This window comes from Hippoglossus hippoglossus, chromosome 22 (assembly GCF_009819705.1).
Source record: "Hippoglossus hippoglossus isolate fHipHip1 chromosome 22, fHipHip1.pri, whole genome shotgun sequence".
NCBI lineage: Eukaryota > Metazoa > Chordata > Actinopteri > Pleuronectiformes > Pleuronectidae > Hippoglossus > Hippoglossus hippoglossus.
The window spans coordinates 18,587,887-18,611,157 of NC_047172.1; the positions used below are offsets into that span (position 1 = coordinate 18,587,887).

At 40.6% G+C, this 23,271-nt stretch overlaps 1 protein-coding gene across 1 annotated transcript in view; it reads left to right on the top strand.

Moving 5' to 3' along the window:
• Positions 1 to 23,271, top strand: part of crybg1a (crystallin beta-gamma domain containing 1a) — a 45,679-nt gene that overhangs the window by 3,503 nt on the left and 18,905 nt on the right. The window contains exons 2-4 of the mRNA XM_034575753.1: positions 14,839 to 14,980; positions 18,972 to 20,368; positions 21,953 to 23,034. Coding sequence (XP_034431644.1) covers positions 14,839 to 14,980; positions 18,972 to 20,368; positions 21,953 to 23,034 — 2,621 coding nt within the window. The remainder of the gene's footprint in view (positions 1 to 14,838; positions 14,981 to 18,971; positions 20,369 to 21,952; positions 23,035 to 23,271) is intronic.

Below are 23,271 nucleotides of genomic sequence, written 5' to 3' on the forward strand. Positions count from 1 at the left end.
CATGTCCTGCCTCCACCCCTCACCTGAATGCTGCGGACATTTACATGTTATTGTGAATGCATCTGACCTGCGCAATATCCTGCTGCGTTCTTCATAATGTGAAAGGCAAACTCAGAAAAATGTCCGCAAAAAATCGGGGCTAGACATGTCTGTAAACGTATCACAATTTAAAGTTACCACTCCCTTATTACCCAAAAAATTAGTAAAACACTTCCTGCTAAGACGAAACCTAATGTGGTTTATTGTGAAACAACTCTGAAAGTAATATCAGTTGGGAGAGTAGCTCTGTATCCAGCCAATTTCAGTGTGGTTGCTCTGTGTGTTTACATAATTTGCACCAACGTGAGGCGTGTGTTAGCTTTGGCAGATTTCAGTTCTTACTCTTCTAATAGTTAAGGGAGTAAATCTAACCTTTATTTACCTCCAAAGACGTTTTGTTTTCACCCCTGTCTATTTGTTTGTTAGTTTGTTTGTTTGTCAGCAACATTTTCCAAAAACTCCTGCACGGTTTACTCTGAGATTTGGTGGAAAGATGTGGTAACGGTCAGGAAAGAACCCATTAACATCGGACATTTCTCAAAATTTTCGTTAATTTCTCAAAGATCAAATTCAAGGACCTTGAAGAAAAGGGGACTGATATTTGTGAGTGTGTGCTGTTTGGTGCAGATCCAAATAAGACTCCGGATCTATTGAATTTAAATGTGATTTCATAAGGGGACTATTGGGCCTTGGCTGAGGTATTGTGCTCTGAGTGCCATTCTAGTTCTATAATAACTGATAAAATAGACTTCATCAATATTCCAGTAACATAAGCTCAACTGCCTAAACACAAACACATATTGGTTTCCAGTTTAGTCACTTTAATCGTAGCCACACTTTGCGTAACTGTAACTCTTCATACCACTGTTTGTTTTGACAGTACTGTGTACACACAGACCTTTCAGGCATGTGTCACCTATTCTAAAACCTGATGTACAGAGGCAGATGGTGGTGATATCAGTGTTTTGGAAGAGAATGAGATCACTTCGCTTCCAGGTATGCTTGTTCTGTAAGATGTGAGGTTTCAAATGACAGGGGTTTGGGGCTTTTCTTTGGGATGTGACAGCAGCAGCAGCAGCACAAAAAGGTCCGTAAGGTATCCATTTCACTGAAACGTGTGGACTAAAGTATTTGAGAGTAGAGCACGAGGAAGCTAATCCAAAACAATCTAATCTAGCAGACAAGATAGAGCCGTCACACCCACCAACGGAGGCAGGGGAGTCCCGCTCTTACAATTTCTAGACAATCCCTAAGGTGAGGGTGTGGACACTGAAAACCAAAATGAACAAGTCAACATTTTTGCAGTGTGTGGTCGCATAGCAATGCAGGAATTTACAAGTGAAACACCTTTAATGCAATCATTAGACGCAGGCCTTTATTCATCAATTACTTGATTGCACATCCATTTATTAGATATAACTTATCCTTTGAAGGGGTCCCACGGTCGGTAGTGGAGGGGTCTGCAATCCCAGCTGATAGTGGGTGACAGGTGGGTTACACTCTGGACAATGTCCCAGGGCTGACAGATGAGCTGAGGAAATCCCATGTTGTTGTTTACAGCATGACACAGACGTCGGCCCTTATCACAAAAAGCTGTTGAATCTCTTTTTTGCAAGTTGACATCTTTTGCTGCGTCTTCTTTAAGGACACTCTTCATAAATACACAAACCTTCAGGGGCTATAATATTTTACTATAAGACCTGTTTCTACCTGAGAGGTTTCTGTAGGTGGGATTTATTTCTAATTATTCCCCTTACCCCACTTCCTGTAAGTAGTGATTGCACACTAGTATTTATATCCACAGGTTTCTCATATCCTGAGTTTGGAGGGAATTTCATCTTGACTCGTGAATTCCTGGAGAGCAATGCATTGTTTGCACCATATGCATTCAGCAGGGGGGCAGACGGAAATTTCTCTTTGGCCATAACTTATCTTACATGATACTGCTGCGGGGAAAGTGACGGTTTTGTGACGTGATGACGGTGGAGATAAAATTCACTAAATGCTTCCGATCAAATCTTCTTATCACAGTAACATTCAAGGCAGAAGTGACAGACAGCACAGGACAACAGCCCGAATGCACAGACAGGTGCGGCCGGCTGTGGCGGCTCAGCCCGTCTATGAAAGTGAAAGTGTTTGTATGCATGGCGTGGAATGAGAAGGTGTTGACTGGCTGACGTGAGCTGTGGCTAAGTGCTTTAAACACACGGCTGCTCATTCATTTGCAAACATATATGAAGCTGGTGTCCGTAGGAGGAGACACTTGCATCAGAGCCACTCTCAGATGATTACATCATACAAATACAGGGTTATATCTTGATATTAATGTCATTTATATAATCAAAGATGAATAGATGGTAAACAGTCCCTATGAATATATATTTGAACTTTGACAATTATAGGTGCAAGAAAAGAGACTTTTTGGGGAATTATCTGCAATCATCTGTAAATGAGTTAAATCAAATATGGTCAGATGGAACTTTAAGTGACATTAATGGCCAAACACATCTATTTAAACTACTAACAAATGATTGTGATGTTCTTGTTTGGCTCCTAGTACTGGAGAAATTAGCGAAGTAGGTTGTCTGTTTATTGACACATAAAAGTTATATTTTATCTCATCCATAGGACATTGGACTATGTACATTGGAGGGAGGTCAAGTTCAGAAGTGGTAACACTTAGTTGTCTGAGCAATCTGTTGAAACAATAATAAAAGCATGGTAAATATTTTATTAGTTACTTATTAGTGTATAAGTATTGTATCAATAAGCAGCAGATTATGTATTTCTTTGACCATTTATTTATCTGTAATTATCCATATTGTGACTGATTTGAGCCATAGTACTTGCACCATTATTGTACTTCAAATGTTACTGACTAAGAATCTTTGTAAAGGTCAAACATGTATGTTAGACTATCCACCTGATGTAATTTTTTACTGAAGAAGAGAGTGTCAATGACGTTTTATTAGAGCCCATTACACTTAGCTGTGTGTCATAAAGATAACATGGTGACCTGGTATCAATATTACAAAGCTCTCTAAAACGATACTTGAAATTTATTGTGCCCCACTGCTGACAATACTTTAAGACTGAGAAGTGAACTACACCTTACAACCCTAATGCATTTTCCACTGACACCTGTCGCTCAAACCAGTAGCAGTGCAGTCAGTCTGTCATTGACGGGCAGCAGCACATCAGAGAAGATGAAGTTCCTCAAAACAGAATGATCCTGTTTTGCGTATCAGTGAGAAACTCGGTTCGTGACAGAGAATGTGAAGGGGGGGGGGGGGGGAGCTCATTAGGGCTACTCCTGTTTTCTAAGTGAATTGTTAAGAACTGGTTATTATGAGGAAGTTACAAATAATATGATAAAATCAATGATGAAAAAAAACAGTTTGCATGTCACGTTTTTGGCAAGACAGTGTTTTGGTGTAGTGATCAAAGCCAGTACAGTCACACACTAGGTCTTACATTTATATGATTGTTTAGTTATTTGCTGGTTCTCTCCTTCCCTTTGGCTCGGCTGCTCTTCATCATTCTACCTCTTCTATTTGTTAAAAGCCTCTCCGTGCAGGGCTGAGATAAGTATCTAGTGCTGACTGATTCACTGCCGTTGTCCAACCTTTAGGGGCCTTAAACAGGTTTTGTCACATGATCCTTAAAAGGGAGATTTATGAAGCTGTTTTTGTAGACATAAACTCCAGAAAATGGTTCGAGACTATTTCCAGAGTTTGCCTTTCCCATGTGAAGAACACAGCAGGAGATTGTACGGGTCAGACCTGTACACAACAGCAATACAATGTCTAGAACCTTCAGGCGAGGGGTGGCGCCTGTGCATGCAGGAGGCAGAACATGATGCATAAATTCTGGAAATGTGTTTTTTCTTTTCTGCACATTGACACTGGCGTTGGCCCTTATCGCTCAAAGTTGGTAGGAAAATGTCAGGAGTATGTCTGGAGTTTGGTGCATGTCTGAAAGCAGCTCAAGAGTGACTATATCTATAAGTATTAAGTATTGTTACTACGAGTGCTGGCTGTCTGACCAGAACAGAAATTGCTGAGTGATTTGGAGAAAGTGGGCGTTGAAGTAGAGTTAAACAGACTTTCTGGAGCTGTGAGAGACATCGCTCCAGGGCGATGCTCGAGTGAAATTTGGTTTTTCAAGTTTTAACCATTTAGAAGGATTTGTGAAGTTGACAAGTGAAGCTTGACAAAAGATTTGCAGGTTGAGAAGTATTTTTCTCTCTCTACATTAAGTCTAAAGCAAAAACAAAAATTATAATTATTGTCATGCCCCTGCGATGTTCATGAAGTGCTGTTCAGTCTTCGGATGTTGTGTAAAACGTGATCTGTTGTGATACATAACCACTTATACAACTACCGAATGTCTTGCCAAATGATTAGAGTCTTTGTTTTCCGGATTAATTAAGCACAGGTTCCAGAGCAATGTTTGTCTTCCTGCTGCCACCCAGCATTGTTACTGACAGGTGCAGTTAAAAAAGAGCCCTTGGCCTCACGTGCAGTGCTCTTCCTTCTATGTGATTATAGTTGAAAGGTGTGTCCTCAGCTAAGTGAGGAGGTGATGGAGAGAAATGCCAAACACACACAGCCCCTGTCATTAGCCTAATTCCTAACGTTTTCCTGAAGTCTTGCTCATAGTATTTTTCGTAATACTAGTGGTGTCGCAATGCTGCAGGAAAAACATCAGTTGGTTGGTCAACACTTTCGGTACAGAGTGACATGTCTTATAGGTCAAATAGGTAATGTTTGCACGAATTATACACAGATGTTCCTGGTCTTCAGAGGAGGAATCTCAGTGAGAGTGATGACTCTAACTTTCCCTCTCGCAACGTAAGGTTGCCATTTTGGGTTTGGAGTGAAATGTTTTCTTGACTACAATTGGATTGATTGACGTACTGTAAAACTGCATTAGATATTCATGGTCCCCAGAGGATGAACACAAAATAATTGTAGTGTCTCTAAACTGGCAACATTAGCACCACTATAAGCACCACTTATACAGTTAAATATCTCACCATCTTGATGGATTGATCCAAAAATGTGATCGAGACATTCAGACAGACTTTTTGTGTCATTCTATCAGCTGGCTGGTCCAGACTCGAACACTTCTCTGAAAAAAAAACTACTTGTAACAGTGAACGATGCATTGCATACGTGGAAAGCACCTACAGCGCAGTGTAAAAGGTGAACATGTTTCAGAGGGCTAAAATGCTCACAGTTTTGAGTGTCAGTCATACTCACTGAGGCTAAATACTTGTCTTTAGAGAAGCCAATTTGCTTCATTCTTAGCAAACACACAAGGAGGGATCCATAGTTAAAGACGTGGAGACTCCGACGTTTCCATACATCAAAAGATAATTATGAGTGGGGCAATTTCCCTTTTCTCTGTATAAAGCTCTCTTCCTCGTCTTCCTTGTAGTTTTGCCAGTGCAATTGCTCTTTGCATGAACATGTAAAAGCCACGGCTGAATACAGCTCTACAAATTACAGCCCTCTCCTTCTGGTTATAGTCTGTGGTGTAAAGTCATTTAGGAAAATTTTGGAAATCAGTGATCCAGTTGTGGTTTGGTTTGGTGAATCACAACTTCTTCTTTTTGTTTTTTTTCTAGCTGCACAAATTGGAAACCAATTTTCTCACTCGCAGTAATTTGAAAGTGTGTTCTGTGTTAGAGGAGTAATGTCTCGATCAGTGACAGCTTATTGTTGTGCCAGGTGATGGTGACAGGTAGAGTAATAAATGAGCCTCATCACCACACCTCTATGGATTGTTTCAGTTCACATCCACAATTAAACAAATTAAAAGCTCATTTTTGCCAAACAACATTGTTCTGCTCCTGTGTGAAAGAGTGAAAATAAAAGTAGTCAAAATCGAAGGAGACTTGTGAGGTGGTGATGTGATGAGATCCTGACGTCAGCAGGTGGAGGCTCAGAAATGAGAAAAAAAGTGTATGAATGTTTTCTTTATTGAGTAAATAGAACGTTCCTGAGAATCATCATGTTCTCTGATAGATATATTATATATATATATATATATAATATAATATATATATATATATATATATATATATATATATATATATATATATATATATATATATATATATATATATATATATATATATATATATATATATATATTATATTATATCTTATATCTTGTATCAAAGTGATAACTTTTACATCTTTGGATTTGTTACAAACAAGAAATAGCTTCTGAAAGCTATTGCTATTGTTGTTTACGGTCTGACTATTTTCTTTCATCACAAACCACAAACAGTAATTTTTTTGTCTGTGTTTTAGCTCCAGATGACATCTTAGCTAATCTCTATTAACAGCTATCTGCATATAAATGAATATAGATTAAAATGTTGATAGCCAATGCATTTCGGTCAATGTGTTCCGCCTCTTTTGCTCTTCACACGGACTGTTTATCTGCTGGTAACCAAAGGCTGCTCAAACATGATTGTTCAGACGGGAACCAGAAGGCTTGCAGACCCAAAATCCTGTCCTTCACCTACAGATTCATATGCACATGCAGAATCTGTTATAGAGGTTAATGTAGATATATCTGTGCACATACTGCTCTTTGATAAATCAGTTGCAAATGGGACAGTAAGTTGGATCAGCCTTCATTTAAGCCTTGGTGTCGTATGGGGCCTGATACTAGTACAGCGACTCGATTATTCAGGGTGATTTGTCCCCTTCCTCAGTAGATTGACTAAAGAAATTCCAAGTTTGTAGTTAGGGATGAAGTGGCCATGTGTTTCTTTACGAGCTGAGTCGTGAAATCTTGGCACTCGAATCCACAGTTATGACTGTTAATCCTCGTGTGTGTATGCGTGTGTGTGTGTGTGCGCACCTGGTGTTATTGAGTTGTGTGCACTCACAGTGGGACCAGTGCTCTGCTGACTGTGTGCAAGCCTCTTGTTTTGTTTAACTCATAATTTGACTAAGTCATTCAGTTTATTCTCAGTGTCGATGGTTGTTTGCCATAGAGGGAAGTATAGGATCTGTCATCGTAACTGCAGTTATGAGGAAAGTTGCAGAAGCCGGATAATGATTTTTTTCGTGTTTTGTTTTCATAGATTCTCATGTTAGTGTTTGCATGACGGAAACATTTAAAATTGTAACGTTAACTCCAGCATACGTACTGTATCTCATGGTTTACCCTTTGTTTTATCAGAAGACCCACAAACAAAATCAGCAAGAAGGAGCAGCAAGGCTTAAGTCATTGGTATATTTCAAACAGAAACTAATATACAGTAAGACATACTGTACACCTAAGCACACATCCATGTAGTTGTGCATAACTGTGACAGAAACACACCTCCAGGACTGGAAAATGAGTCATTTCAGTTCAGTTGGAATTAGGCAAGCTCTGTTGACTGACTCAGGTTTTTAGTTCTTATTTTTAAGTAATATTCGACACCAATACTGCAACACGATGAGCACAGGTGCCAGCTTTGTGAAGACACTCAGTTTTTACTGCCACAGTTTGAAAATCTGTTCCTTCAACTTCTTTTCTTCTCGCCACTTTGCATTTTTATTTTTGAAACAGAAAAAAGAGGCCTAAGGCAAGAATAAACCTGGCAGTTTAATTCATCAGTGAGAAAGTATTGTCTTACATGTACCGTAGAAACAAGTAATATTTTGTGAGCATAAATAAAACAGAGAAGCTTGCTGTCAGCGTGTAAAATTATTGTTTTGAAAATCCTAGTTAGAATTTGACTGTAACAAATATATGTTATGACAATTACTAAGTCTAAACTATATTATACTTATTACTAATAACATAGAGTATCTACCAGAATTTGTACTTTATGCAACTATATATCGGTTCCTGTTTCCCCTTCCAAAGTCAACATGTCAGCATTGTGAGCTGCCTTTGTAACTCTGCCATCTGCATGTAGTTGTGGTAACATCACAGCTGGCTCTGATCCTGAATGGGACTGTCTGTGACAGTGATATACTGTGTGCATTTTATTACCACTACACTGTGCTTTCTGCAGGTGGGAGAACATATGCCCTTGGCTCTGTTCTGCAAGTCACCGTGCAAGTTTTTCAAACGATGCATCATGTCTTCACTGAAAATATTTCCAAACCTTTGTTGGCTTGGCTTTCACCGCTCTGGTTATTGGTCCATGTGGAAATGTGGGGACTGCAGCCTACTGGTTGTTACGGACCCGCCCAGCATCTGGCAAACACTGGGCCCTGCTAGAGTTGCTCAGGCACTCCCAGTAACTCTTATTGTGCACTGCTGTTTTGGAAGCACAGTGCGAAGCCAATTCAGATCCTATTTATATCTTGTCATTATCACTTCAGCTCATCGTAGTATTTTGTTTTGTAGGTGCATTATTTGTTGCATGTCAGGCTTGTTTCAGCTGCCGTGTTGTCTGAACATGAAATTGTAAAGAAACAAAGAGTGTGACATGTTTTTCTCAGCTCAGTGGCTGGCTCCAAGTTTCTTGTTGGGCAATATGGCCCTAGAACTTACTTCAGGCAAATATAGGAACAAGATATCTTCCATCAACAGCCTCCAGTGACTCATTATACCCCTCATATACCCGACCGAGGGTGAGTCAGTGTTTGACATCTTTCCATCCCTTGTTTGAGTTTATCCAGTAGATCTACGCAGAGCTGCAGGTTTGCAGAGCTAACTGAAATCTGTTTGTTTAATTTGCCTTGTTGTTGCTGAGGTGAAATATGAGTGTGTGTTGATAACCCTCTTTGTGGCACCACTCTGGTTTGCATGAGAGCCATCAGTAGATTAGGTTTGGTGGATGTTTCAGCATGCATGTATGTCATCCTACCGAATAGTAAATAGATAGATAGATAAATAGATATATGTGCATAACACATAGATGAAAAAGGCAAGTGAGGTTACCATGCTATTTACAGTGTGTTCTCTATAGTTACAAACTGAGACTGTATAGATGGACAAAATGTCTACTTCCTTCCATTGTACAAAAATGAAGCCAAATTTCCAGAATACGGAGACTGCCATCTTGTTGTGCTGTGGATCCACAGTATCGAGGTCCGACCAATACCGACCAATTGTGAGTCAGTTTCAGCTATTTCATCCTGCTTTTATAGCACCAGATAATAAGTCAAAACCAAACTTAGACATACATTTGTGTGCTAACTACCTAAAATAAAAGAAATCCTATTTGAATAAACATATTTGACTTGTACTTTGAGTTTTTAGTTTGATTTTATGTCCTATCTGCTAACATGGAGGAGATGGGGCTTATTACCTATACTGCAGCCAGCCACAAGGGGCAATCAAAATTGTATGCCTCATGTAGCCAAATTTAATTATTTCTGGTGATTCTTTGTATTTCTCATCAATGGCTTATTTTTCTCTGGATTGGGTAGAAATTTCCACTGAAGATTCAAGAAACCCTAAGGGTCATTTGCAAAAATGTTTTCATTTGTATCCTATTATTATACTTCAATGAAATATAGTTATATGGTTCATAACAAATAATTGTTGCTACAATCTGACAAACTTGACTTTAAAGATATTTTGACTGTATATATCTTCTATTTTTTTTCCTTGAATCATTTCAATGGGAAAATGCTAACATTCATTGCAGATGTTGGTATGTTTGTACTTTTAACTGGCGGTCTTTCTAGTGGTTTTATTTCAGTTTAGCCATTTCTGCACAATGTTGATTTCAAGGTTTTCTTTCTCTGTGGGATTTCTTTTGAGACAGTTTTTCCTTTGATTCAGGAATTTTGCAGGTTGTAGCTTGTAATAGCTTGGTTTGCTGCATACTAGATGATGTCATCTATGTGTGGGGTCATATGTAAGGGATCCGTTGACAGTTATGGAAAATAGGGAGCAATTGAGAGAAGGGATTGCATATGAGAAATGTCACTTGTCGGATTTTAACTGGTGACTTTATAGTCAGTCTCGGTACTGACTATAAGTGCGCTTTGAGAGGACATACCTCAGCTAAGGCTAATGCTCTATCTGGCCATGTCAAAGTAGTCTTTCCCATTATTTATCTAGACTGGTGGCCATCCATATTCTAATTCCCTGCCACAGTTTCATAAGGTTTTTTCACTTCTCACAATAAACATTAGATGATCTCTAACTTTGTGTTTTGTACAGTTGCTGCATTTTATATCTGTGTGCACTGTTGGCTCGTGCTATCACCTATAAAGTTTTTATCATCCACGCAGACCTCATAGTTTGAAGTTGTGAACATAACCGCTAGTGGAATGCAATACAGTTCTGTCTCACACGAGAACTTGTTTTTCACCTTTCAGTACCTGTCATTTGGAATCTGTCACGTGTGAGAGCAGGAGTGACAGTTAACCCCACAACCGCCATAGATTTAATCAATTCTGTGGGAAAAGCTGCAGAGAAAGTGCAACAAAATTCCTGAATCCATCCATTTATTTGAATCCGCACCAAACTTTAATGGGTTCTTTCCTGACGTATGCAGCATCTGTCCAAAAAGTTTCATGTTAATCCATCCAGTAGTTTCTGCTTAATCCTGCTATAATTTACAGACAATGTTAAAACATAACCTCCATGGTGATAATAATAATGTGATATTATTTGGCCATATTGCCCGTATAATGGTCAAGATTTAAATCGCTAACTTCAGCTGCTTTACACTATTTCACAGTGCCTTAGATTTGCAGCACTGAGATGCATTACTGAGGGGGAAAGTTTTGACAATGTAGACTTGCAACATTGCTACACTGAAACAACCCTTATCTATCATTCCGGGGCTAAAATTGTCTGTTTACTAATCTAAGGGTTAGATAACAGGCCAGCCACAGTGAGCAAATCGGCCGTCCGACACTTTGCCATCGTGCCTCAAAGACCTAACAGCAAATATTCCTTGCTAAATTCTCATAAATGGTGTGCTCTCAACAGTAGAGCTTTTGTCTTTGTGCAACAAACAGAGGCTTCAGACAAGTCAGAGCTGGTTTGTTCCTGCATTATGACGTTGAGCAAGTGTGAGGGAGACGGATTTCAACTCAATGTGATTCTGCAACTTTTATTTAACAAGGTCAGGGTTTAGTCTCCTGTGGTCTTTTTTCACAGGGATGCATAGGCTGCATTTTTCTCCTACAATTAACTTTCTTAGTAGATGTCATCTAAGCTGTAACCCCAACGGCTTCCAGACATTCAACCTCTTTTGAAATTCAGCCTAAGGGCTGTGTTGGGGTCAAAGGTTGCAGAAGGCTTTGGTCACCTTTCCCCTCTCATTCAACTCAAAACTGCCCATCCCTAAAACGACCAGCCCTGACTCAGATTGTGGAGTGTTTGTGTTCATTTCTTTTCTTTTGTATTGACATTTACGTCAAGGTTTGCTTCAAATTGAAATCATTACAAGGCAAAGTGCAGCGCGATCACCGACAAACCCAGAGTGAAAGAAAAGCATCGGCAGGTTCACTCTCTCCACATACATGTTGGAGCATGATCAGACTCACATGTAATTTTTATTCCTATACTCCCATGTTTGATTGATTGAAGACAACATGTCCTTGCTTGCTTCTTGAGGGCTAATCTATGGAAATGACTTGTCTGTGCCCCCGAGTTTTTATCCTCCCTGTTTCTCCTTAGTCAAGTTAAGTATATTTATATAGCAAATTTAAATAAATTGCTTAGATATACAATATGCATACTGACATGCACCACCATTGTTAGAACAAATTATTATTGTCATTGCCGCTCCTTTTATCTCTGACACTTTCTTATGTACAAATACTTCAAACGTGGATACACCTCACCATTTATGTTAGACACTCAACATCTGTTGCACTTCTGTCTGTCCTGGGAGAGAGATCCCTCACTTGTCTGATTATGACCTCTAACCGACTTAATGTTGCTCGTGACGGTTAATTCAGTTAATACTGTACCCAATGCGCACATAAACGAACTGTCGGGTTTCCGCTACGTTCTGTGCAGTATCACTTGGCTGCATGTCCTCCTTCGTCATTCCCCCGCTGACCTGTGCTCACTTTACACATTAACAATAAACACCAACACTACCCAGAAGTTATTGGGACACGTACAGGAACGTCAACTTTGTGTGTGTTTGATTCGCTCAACAGTTTATGAGACACGTATTTAAACACAGTGGAAGAAGACAAGACGAGAGGTAATGTGATGTGCACAGCCACGACATCAGGGTAACAGTGAGCGGAACGATCCGGATTCATGATCCGACACCATCCATTAATAACCAAAAAAATGTGTGAATAGCGATAGACGAGGCGACACACACACTCAAGCAGACAGGAGAGAAGTTCTTCCAGCAGATTATGAAGGAATGCAGTGATTTAACATTATTGTTGCAGAAGCCTCGTTTATCCAGGAACATTATTATGAATTCAGCAGGTTATTATAAAGATCAGTTCTAAGTGTGAGTGATTAGAAAAGAGCAGTGGAGCAGAGTCACCTTTTGACCAGCGCTGAGTGACGCGCCTCATGCGTGGGGGATCGTGATATTGATTTGAAGTCATATCGCCCGGCCCTAAGGAGTTCTATCCTCTATCCTCCTGGCTCATGTCCTCCTCCACTGGAGAGTGATGTCAAACACCAACAGCCACTGCTCCCTGGAATTCAGCCCCCTCTGCCGGCCCACCACCTCCACATATAGGCCACTTTTGTCTTTTCCCTCTGTTATGCTTTTGCATTAGATATTGCAAAGTGACATGAGTCTCCATGCAGAAAATGCCCGTATTCTGTCCTAACAATTCCCCTATCTGTTAAATGAAATGCTGGTGTCACTGTTAAATCACCTTTTAGGTTTTTGTCTTGCTTCATCAGGACAGCAGTGGTAGCGTAACAAGGCCAATCACCAGAGGGGACTTTGTTGTGCAGTACAGATGTAACAAGTTTGGGCAAAAAGACACCAATTATTAGAATAGTTAACCTGTTAATTTAAGAAACAATAGTAATCATCAAAGCTGTTTTAAACAAAAACTGAAGACATGGCTTGAAACAAACCAAACTTTTATCTTATGTGATTTAGTTTACATGCATATTTGTAGCTTTGTGTTGTATGAGTGCTGCGTTATATTGTTGTATTGTATTTTAATCATGGTTTTGTCGTTCACTTAGTTTGGATGGGATGAATAATGCGAGATATATCATAGAAGATATGCCATTTTGTTTTATGTCAGGTTGCCTTTTAAAAACTGGCTATCGGGACAACAGATAAAAATAAGCCTACACCGGTAACTCTGGCTCATTTACAATATTCTGTCTGTTGATTAATGAGCACTGTCCCGATCAAATATATAAACAAATGAAATCAATGAAAAATTGTTTAATAGGACAAATGGCCAAAGAAAACCGTTGCTTTGTCTGTGTTGGATCACATGTAGATTTGTTTTTCATACGTACAGCAGACTGCGCAGTCTGATGATTGGCCTGTTTATCAAGCATTATGTAAAAGGTGCATGAGGTTCATATCAGGTGAGGTGTGGTGGACTCATCCTACAGGTCATGCTGCGTGAAAAGAATGTAAACATCATGGATGAGCTCTCTGAGCGTCTTGAAGCTGCAGTGATCTGAATGTGCACAGTTTGGAATCAGATAATGGATCTTATCCAGTTTTCTACTGTACATTGATTACTGAGACTAGTGTATCTGTACCACCCAGTCATTGTGTGCAAGGAGACGGCTGGCTGTTTATCTCCATGTTGGTCACAATGTGTTTCTCAGTCGTGCAACAGCCATTAACTGAAGTGGTTTCACTTTCTACCACAGACAAATCCCACTAAAACACTAAGTCATGTCAACTGGAAAATGAATCCAACTCTGACCCCTTGTGGGTAAACACAGTACTGCACAGGCCTGTGTCCTGGTCTGGGGACATTCTGGAACAGGTTATGTAAGATTACAGACGCGCATGCAAAGAATATACATTCATAATTCACCTATGTGTTCACATCCTGGAGTAGGTTGAAGTTGTTTTCTACCACAGCTGCAGAGTGAAATGCTGACATCTTGAGGAAAACATCACAGAACTCACAGCTGGAGGCTCTGTTTTGTGCACTGTGTTGACAACAGCACCTCACACTGAGTCACATGACGTGACACCACCTCTTAGCCGTGCATGTTCAGACAGTTCAGAATGCCCTGTGTTATTGTACAACACTGCTCGCTGCGCAGGAGGTGATTGTTGGGTCCAGACTGGGTTTGCTGCGTCTGTCAATGCTTTGAAGCGACGCACTAACTTTGGCAGCAGGAGAAGAAAAAGGCCACTCCTCTACCTCCTCATGCCACACACGTGTTCTAGAATCCTCGGCTGCCCTCTAATTGGGCGGCGTGCATGGCTCGGCGTTCTCTCTCAGGTGTCATATTGTCTGCCTGTGTGTGTTTTTCCAACTCCACGCCACAATTATGTTGAACAATCAGAGGTGTCAGCACTGAGGAGCTCTAACTTGTCTCTTCAAAAGCTGAGTCAGGGTTGGGTCTGAGGTTTTAATTTTATGTTTGCACTGGAGATGGCTCATTATCCTTTTTCTTCTTTATTATAAACCAACACAAGAACTTATGCTGCAACTACCATGTGCTCGTATCATTTGACTTTATTGTCTTATCTTATATTTTTAACCAGAAACTGTAAATAATCAAAGACATGGAAATCCCCAAAAGTTTTAATGTCAGGCTGTTTGATGAATACATAACAAAAACATTAGCTTTATACATTGAGAAGCGGAACAATAACCGATGACCTAACATCCTCCCTGTCCCTCTCCCCACGTCTCCCCCTCTGTGTTTCCTGCCTCCCTCTACCAGGAGCTTCGACCAGATGAGCATTGCCACAGAGTGCAGTTTCCGCACTGAGCCGGACTGGGACCCTCAGTTGGATTCCACCTCCATGATCAGCTTCGACATGACTCATCCAAACAGCCAGATTTCACCCTCCAAACTTTCCAAGGTTGGTTTTACACATATATGTTCTCATAGTTGAAATGAAAACTGAAGATGTTACAGATTAGTACTTGAATTTTGTACTTGTATTTGTTTCCAGGGGCAAAACGCAGCTGCATTTATCCAATAGCTCTAGTTGCTATAGTAACTTTTCTGGTAGCATCACAACATTTGAAATGACAGAGAATACTTTAAAATATCTTTACCTCAATTAGATTATATATGATTTTTACTTTGTACTTTTGTAGTTTGATTAACAACTGGAAGAAAACACACTGGATTATAGTCCAAATATAAATTCCATGAATTACTAAATTTAATAGCTCCAGGAAATCTTGGATATTTGAAGAAAAATGACAAATTCTGTTCCCGGATGGCAGGATGGTTGCATCTAATGTAGTCTGCTGACCGGGAGTGTAAGAGCTTCATCCACCTTTTATAGGATATGAGGACTCAACAAATGCTAAGAGCGATTAGGTCACAGGTAAAAGAATGTGTGGCAGCGTTCAGTTGATAGGTTTATATTTTAAGTACCTACCTACAAAGATCCAGCTCAGATAATCATTTTACACTTTTTATAAGCTGTCAAACCTGCTCACCTTGATATTTATTTGACTTTCATTACGTTTACAGTAGGGCCGAAGTGTCCTTGGGCAAGATACCAAACCGCAAATATCCCCTTCTCATAGAGAAAGCACATCGATGCACTGTATGAATGAGTGTGTGAATGGATGAATGTAAAACTGTTCTGTGAAGCACTTTGAGTGGTCATCAGGGTTAGAAAGGCGCTGCATAAATACAGGGCATTTACCATAAAAAAGAGTTTAAACTCACGAACTTCAGTCAAGAGTAAAAAAATCTGTCTTTAAACTTAAAAGAAAAAATTATGTGGAATTTATTGTGATAATTTCTGATATTGACAGGTGGTATTAGCTCATTATATAAGATTCATAGCTGAAAAAAGTAACTGTAAACTCATTTCATGTACATTGTGTCGCGCAGCCTTTCAGACCCCAGTGCCCTGCAGCGCTTTACAGTAATATCACAACATCGGTGTTGCTGTGTGTTTTTATATCAGAGAATGCAGAGCAGAGCTTTTGCTGACAGATAAGGAAGTGAGCCAACGTGCTCACAGGTTCAGTGCGGTATCTCCACCTACCTGACATTTGTCATTGCTATGAGTAAATCGACTCGGTGGAGAGCTTGTTCTACTGTGGTCGCTTGGCATTGAGGGCCGACAAGTAGCTATTCAAGACACAGGATATTACATTTTTTTCAACGTCCTCTTCCCTTCAGCTCGGTGGATTTGTGAATGAGTCAAGACAGCCAGGTACAGTGTCACAGCTTCGACTATATGATACTAGATCCAAGCGAGGACTTGGTTTGGTTTGGTTTTTGTGTATTTCACTCTGTTTAGACATGAACTGGAAAACCCGGCCACAGACCGCCTGTACCTGCTGTTTGCTCAGTGAAATTATGTGAATGTTTAACAACGCTGGAGAGTGTGGGGACTGTTTTTTTTTACTGACACATTTCAGCCCAGAAAGCACCTGGGGAATGCTCAGGTTTAACCCATACATCGGTTGATTTGCCTTCAAATGTATTTACTTACTATTACAGCACAAAACCTTTGACCCGTGTCGCTGTACTGCTCCAATCTGAATGAAACAAGTTGAATTCTTCTAAAAGCCACAGTAGATAACAGACGTCCTATTGATTTTTCCAGCCGCTGCATGTTGAAGGGTGGGGTTGTCTCCAGCACTCCTCTCCACACCCCTTCAGTTTCACTGGAGTGAGAGGATTTCTTTGGGCTTGTTTGCCATGTGATCCTCGTTTCACAATATTCGCTTCTCTCCACACTGTTGCTTTGATGCAAATGACCATGCCCTCAGGTCAGTCACTTTGTTCAGAGCTGGGACTCTCTGGAGAAACTCACAAGCGAGTGCTGCTCATCTGCTCAGGAGGGACGACTGATCATTTGAGTCTTTTTTTATGTAATTCACATGAAGAATTAGGACACTGGCTTTTATATTTAACTTTACAAGCACATTTGTGACTTCCTAGTGTAAGGATCATTCCGAGGATCATTATATGTCTTCATTAACTTCTTTGGGCTGCGATTTTTACATTTTAACCATTAATCAGACACTTGCTCCTCAGGAATTCTTCAACTTAGACTCCAGGAAGTCCCAATGGTATGTAACTGATGTTTGTTTAAATGTGGTTTCTAACAGTTTTTTTCAAAGTGTGATTCATGCTTCTTGCCTTAACATGTGCTCAGGTTACTGTTGCTCTACTGTGCCAGGTTTTCCAAGGTGTGTTATGGTGGCACAATATTTTCTTCCTTTGTGTCAGGGCTTCTTTGCTGTGAAGTAAATCCTGTTTCATATGTTTCGTGGAAACAATAAGACGTGGTTTATATTTGACGACAGCTGCCGCTTAACACTGAACCCTACTTGTTCAACTTAATTTGTTCTTATTGTGTTTGTGCACTTAGTAGCGTTGGTGAGTGACCCTTGAGCTAAACAATAACAGGTTTTATATCTAGTTGGTCATTAGTGCATGTTGTTATTGACACGGGGATTCTCGATTTCACCAGGCTCTCTTCGTAAAGATAAGAAAATAAAATCTTAAAGAAAACTTTTTTACTGTCAACTTGAAAAAACAGTACCCTGACAACTGAGTATTTTGGCAAAATAAACAAGCTCAAAGAGGAACAAAAATACTAAGTATATATATATATTTTTTTACGTGCTTTTGGCGATTCCCACTGTCACTTTCATTTCTTACCTAGTCCATCTGTTACATAGTTTAGGCACAATTCCGAAAACATTTTTTGTCATATATATTAGAGTGTTGATACCTGACCCGAGGATATTCAAATTTGAGTCAGGTTAGGTCACATTGGCTTGGCTAGCTACTTCTTTTTATTTTTTGCACTGCACATGGCTGTAATGTGGGAAAAGATCAGGCGCACAGAACAGAGTATCTGTTGGGTTGTGGTCACAGGCTCTGCTCATTTTCTCACTGGCTCAGTTGGGTTTGGACAACAACTTGCAGCCAGAGCCGCTCTCTGATATACTTTAGACCTCCACACTTTTCAATTTTCTAACCCCCTTCAGCTTTACTTTCATCCACGCACGTGTTCAAAGCCTTTAACCGATCATACACATCTTCACATCTGCCTTCATCCATTGCCCTCTGCCCCTTCATTGTCTCAATTCTGTTGACAGGACATTATAATCCAGGGAAAAGGTTTTTTGTACAACCCTTAGTTACCCAATAACAACTGCGGGGGGGGGGGGGGAGAAAAAAAGACAAAGAAAAACAAAAACAAAGAACAAACAGACAGATCAAACAGAAACTATACAGCATACACACCAAATGTACTTTTAAAACCATAACACAGACATTAGCGGCTTAAATAACCCATCATCACATCACCAGAAAGCTACTCGCAATATAGGTTGATGAAACATAACAATTTTTTAGGACATGCCTTGTTCCATGCCTCCCCTAGAGCCTTGAGTAAATGTGACCATAGGTCTGCTAACTGCGCAATTTGTCAGTCTGAGCATGAACACATAGATACTTTTGTATCTTTTTCTAACAAGTTCATCTTTATCGTGTTCTTGTTCTCAAGCTTTTATTTTTAAGTTAATGGCAGTGTATAATTGAATATGATGGCACAAATATATGTGAATTCACTTTGGATTCCAGTTTGTGTAAATCGCCTCTGGCCTGGAGATTTCTAAAAAATATTGTAGTCCATATTTTATATATATATAAGTGCAGTTTCAGGGAAATGTGTGGTGAATTAAATTAGGTCTGTTTGTCTCATAAGCTTTTTGGTTTTCTATCAGCTCAAGAGTATATTTGGAGTTTTCATTTTCATTTCTCCTTTTATATTGAAGCCAGAGAAAACATGATGTGCTCGCTGCTCTCTCCCCACCTCAACATTTGTCTTTCTGTCTGCTTCTTGTCTGTCTGTCTTTCAGAATTCGGAGGAGAAGCGAGGAGTGTTAGATCGCCTCAGCAGCTTCTTCAACAAGAGAAAGAAGAGCAGTAGCAGGCACCATTCAGATGCCTCCAACGATGCACGCTCCCCAGCATCCCCCTTGTCTTCGCGTTCAACGCAGTCTGAGGATGAGGAGGATGGGCAAAAGACACCAACCCCTTCTCGAAAAGCTAGCGAGCTGCCCCTTTATGGCGAGGCCAAGACGGGAGCAGAGCAGGGCAATGCCCGCAGCCAATGCTCCAGTCCCAGCGCCTCGAGCACAGTCTCTCTGTTGACAGATGACGCAGATCTCCCATTCGCTGACAGTAACAGCAGCGGCCGCAGCAGTGTGAGGGAGATAAATGTGTGCAGGATCAGCACAGCCAGCGGTGAAAGGAATTCTGGGAATGTGACTCCCGCCACTCGGAAACTTGCTTCTACCACCCATCCAAGTGCTGATTCAGGCACAGAAATAGGCTTTGCAGAGTCAGTGGTGGAGGAAGTAAACAAGAAGCTGCAGGTTAATTTAGAAGAACGCATCCAGACAAATGCAAAGGCTTCCACCAAGGACAGTACAGTTAGATCGACCACACGGAAAACCCCACTTCCCAAAACAGCTGAGGGTCCAAAGTCACCTAATTTAACTTCTATAAGCTTAGCATCAAAGAAAAGCTCTGTGAAAGTTGGAGGGAGGGGGCACAGCACTGCGCTAACAGGAATACGTTTAGGCTCTCAGTCTTCCACCTCAACGGAAGAAGGAGAATCTGTAGACAAAGGGAAGGAAAAGTCCAGAGACAGGAGGAGAGGTCAGATATTTCTTGAAACTAAACCTATAGCATGGGACCATTCATGTGAGAGCGGGGAAATAGCCAGAAGGGATTCTCCTGTCGGACTCCACAAAGCCATCTGGGTTGAAACACACATGGGCGAGGAGGAGACAGTGGTGAGGGAGGGGGAGAAAGAGAATGATGCAATGACAGAAAGGGAGGAGGGCTTCAGAGCAGACTCGCCCCCTGTCTTTGCCATACCTGTCATGGTAATACCTGAGGACGATTCCATCTCTCAGGACACTGCAGACGGCCCCTCAGAGACGTTGCCGCCCAGTGGCAGCCTGCCAGAACCTGCCATCTCCTCGAGAGGGGAGTTCCAAACAAGCTCGCCGCCGCCAGAGGAGCCTGACGCCGGTACAGACTCACAGGAAAGTTCCCTCCCGGAGAGGCGCAAGTCGAGAGAGGTTCGCATCACACGCAAGACTGTGAATCTGCCTTCAAAGCACAAGGTTTTTGCTGAGAAGGTGTACGTTAGCGAAGAGCCGGGTTTGGAGGACAACGAACTGACGGGAGAGGAGTGCAGCAGAGATTCAGCTTCAAAGGATTCAGATACAACAGAAGTCCAACTGTGAGTTTCTGTCTATTTTACCTTTCTGCGGTTATTGTGTTAAAGCCCATTTGATCCTGGGAGAAACAGAAAGCCGGGGAGGTAAATAGAGCTGAGCTGACATGCAACCTGAGCTCTGAGTTCCCATGCTCCATTGTACCAGAGGAGAACAAAACAAACCAAACCTGCGCTTAGGCACTGAAATATTCATACCCAGCCCATCTAATCATACAGAAACAGCGAATCTATAATGGACTCCTTAAAAATGCTTCAAAAGTAATTGTTGGTTACGAAACAATAAATTGCAGTAGAGAAGATCTTCTTTGCTGTGTTTACCTATGGTGTATATTCACTACCTGAATGAGTTGGTCATTACAGAACTTGACAGGCAACTGGTGAGTACAGCCTGCAAACGTTTGTTTGACTTCAAATACATGGATACGGTTCTGAAACGGATAAAGAATGAGTAATGGGGTGAACATGGTAATGCCTTGTAAAACTTTGAGTTACTGTGCAAAACCAGGATAGAGATGACCATGCATGCCTGGAATATTCCTGAATACTGGGACTAATTTATGGTTTCAGAGCTACTGCAGGGTTGAAAAGTTTAAACTTCAGCCCAGCTAAAGGTTAACTGTTTCAATCTAACTAGTTCATTTTCTGCCTGTCAAGTTTAAACTCTCTCCCAAAACACTGAAAACTTCACAATATAAATAAAAGTTTTAGATACTTTGCAAAAATATAAAAAATGTAGATGACAGGATTGGCACCACTGTCACATCTGCATGCTAATATTATCGCTACTGCCACAGTTGGTTGGCTTAGCTTAGCATTAAGACTGTAACGTTAAAAATAACAATAATTAATGTGTAAAAACCAGAAAGTATACAAAAGCATGTGCGTCCAAATTTGATAAAAATACCAGGTGCTGGACAGAAGAGACAAAAATCAGAAGAGGAGAATGTTGAGGCTTCCACAGTTATTTATTTTAGCTCCCAGGTAGGTATTGTTTGTGGCTTAGATCTGAAAAAGGTCCTGTTACCTACCTGGGAGGTAAAATAAATATAACATATTAGTTTTTCCCTTGTGTCCAGTCTTAATGCAAACAAACACATTGTTCTTATCAAGTGTCTATGCCAGAAAGCAAACTAGCCACTTACATCAAAGTAGCAACATTAAACCATAAATCTAATCTATTTTGAAGAAAATAAAAAAGGTACTTCAAGTATCAAAAGTAACTGCACTGTACTTACTGTGCATACCATATGTTTAATGTGTAAAATCTCACTGGGAAATTAATGTAGAGTAGTACTAGTGCAATTTTCTAGTAGTATAAAATTGAAATACTCAAGTACAGCACCTCAAAGTTCTACTAAAGTACATGCCTCCATGTAAAGTACTGTGTTTGTATGTTTTAAAGACTGTGGTTCTAATGATTTTTTTAGAGAGATGGTGCACACTCAAATATATGAGTTGTAAAGTAAATAATATGATTGTTATTAGATAAAATACATTAATGCTGCTTTTAATATGGCACTTGGGACAAAACTTGTGTGAAGTTGCACTTTAATATTTCTGTTAAATTGTCTCCCTCTCCCCTGACAGAGCGCCAAGTCTCCAAAACAACGACCATGCAGAACTCAAGGACGCCGACCTAGAGCCATTCACGACAACAGATGAGACGCCGCTCACTGACACAAACACTCCTGAACTTCTAGGTGAAGAAGAAGCAGACTCTGAGTCCTCCAACATTGATGACACCTCTGCTCCTTCAGACATGTACAAAGCAAAGTCACAAGCGTCCGGGTCTGGGATAAGAGGCAAAGAGACAAATCAAGCTACACCCTCCAAACAAGGGCCTAAAGCAGCGACAGAAAGTCGACATACCACAGCAAGTGGAGCAAAGACCCCATCCTCTGTAGCCGGAAGCAAGACCAAAAATGTCACAACAAAGGCCAAGGTCTCCACAGAGGCAACAAAAGTGGGAACTTCCAGTGATATTCCACTACCGAGGGAACACAGCAGTGAGAAAACGGCTTCTATGTTACCAACATTAAAAGACCAAAGCACTAACGGTTCCTCAAGCGCAGAGACTTCAAAGTCCAAAATCCCTAAAAGGTCATCATCAGATGCTGATGTGAAATCACCAGTGACACCAGATAAAACATCAGTGACCGACGCCTCAGTGGTTACCTCCAAACTACAAAAGCAACCTCGAACCAAAGAATCTCTAAAATCTTCCATCAGTCCAACCAAAGCTGTCAGGAAACCAAGTTTTGAGGAAGCTAAGGGAGGGAAACCTGAGGCGAGAGACATTTCTCCAACAAAAACCACCCACAAGACAGGAACAAAGATTATTAAAGAGAAGTCGGAGGACATTAACCTGGTAAATGGCGTGGCGAGAGACTATAGCGAGAGAAGTGAAAGCCTGGAAGTTCAAAAACAGCCGCAGAACCATGTGGAAAATAATGCCTCCTTGTCATCAAAGAGCCGGTTACCCATTACATCTCCAACAAGAAAGAATAATGATGATGTAATGCAAACCGCCGCCACCGGCCACAAAAATAATTCATCCGGTCAGACGGACTCAGACAGACCAAAGAAGAGCTCAGACAAACAGGAAGTACCTGATCGAGAGAGAGCTGGGAGTGACAGACCTTCCCCTCTACCTGAAAGTCCCACGAAAGGTAAAACTGCACAATCACATTGACATCGTCACATAATTAAATCACGTTAGCTCTGCTGTTGAAAGTGAATAAAAGATCAGCTTTGTAGAAACACTTCAATCGAGGATTAAACATTGTTCAGGAAAAAGAAAAAAGTTTAAAAATGCTTTTTTACCTGATAATAATCAAAAGATTGTTGTATAGCCTGGCTCAGGTTTAACCCTTTGAAAAACTCGTTAATGTCCGAGCCGGCATTTT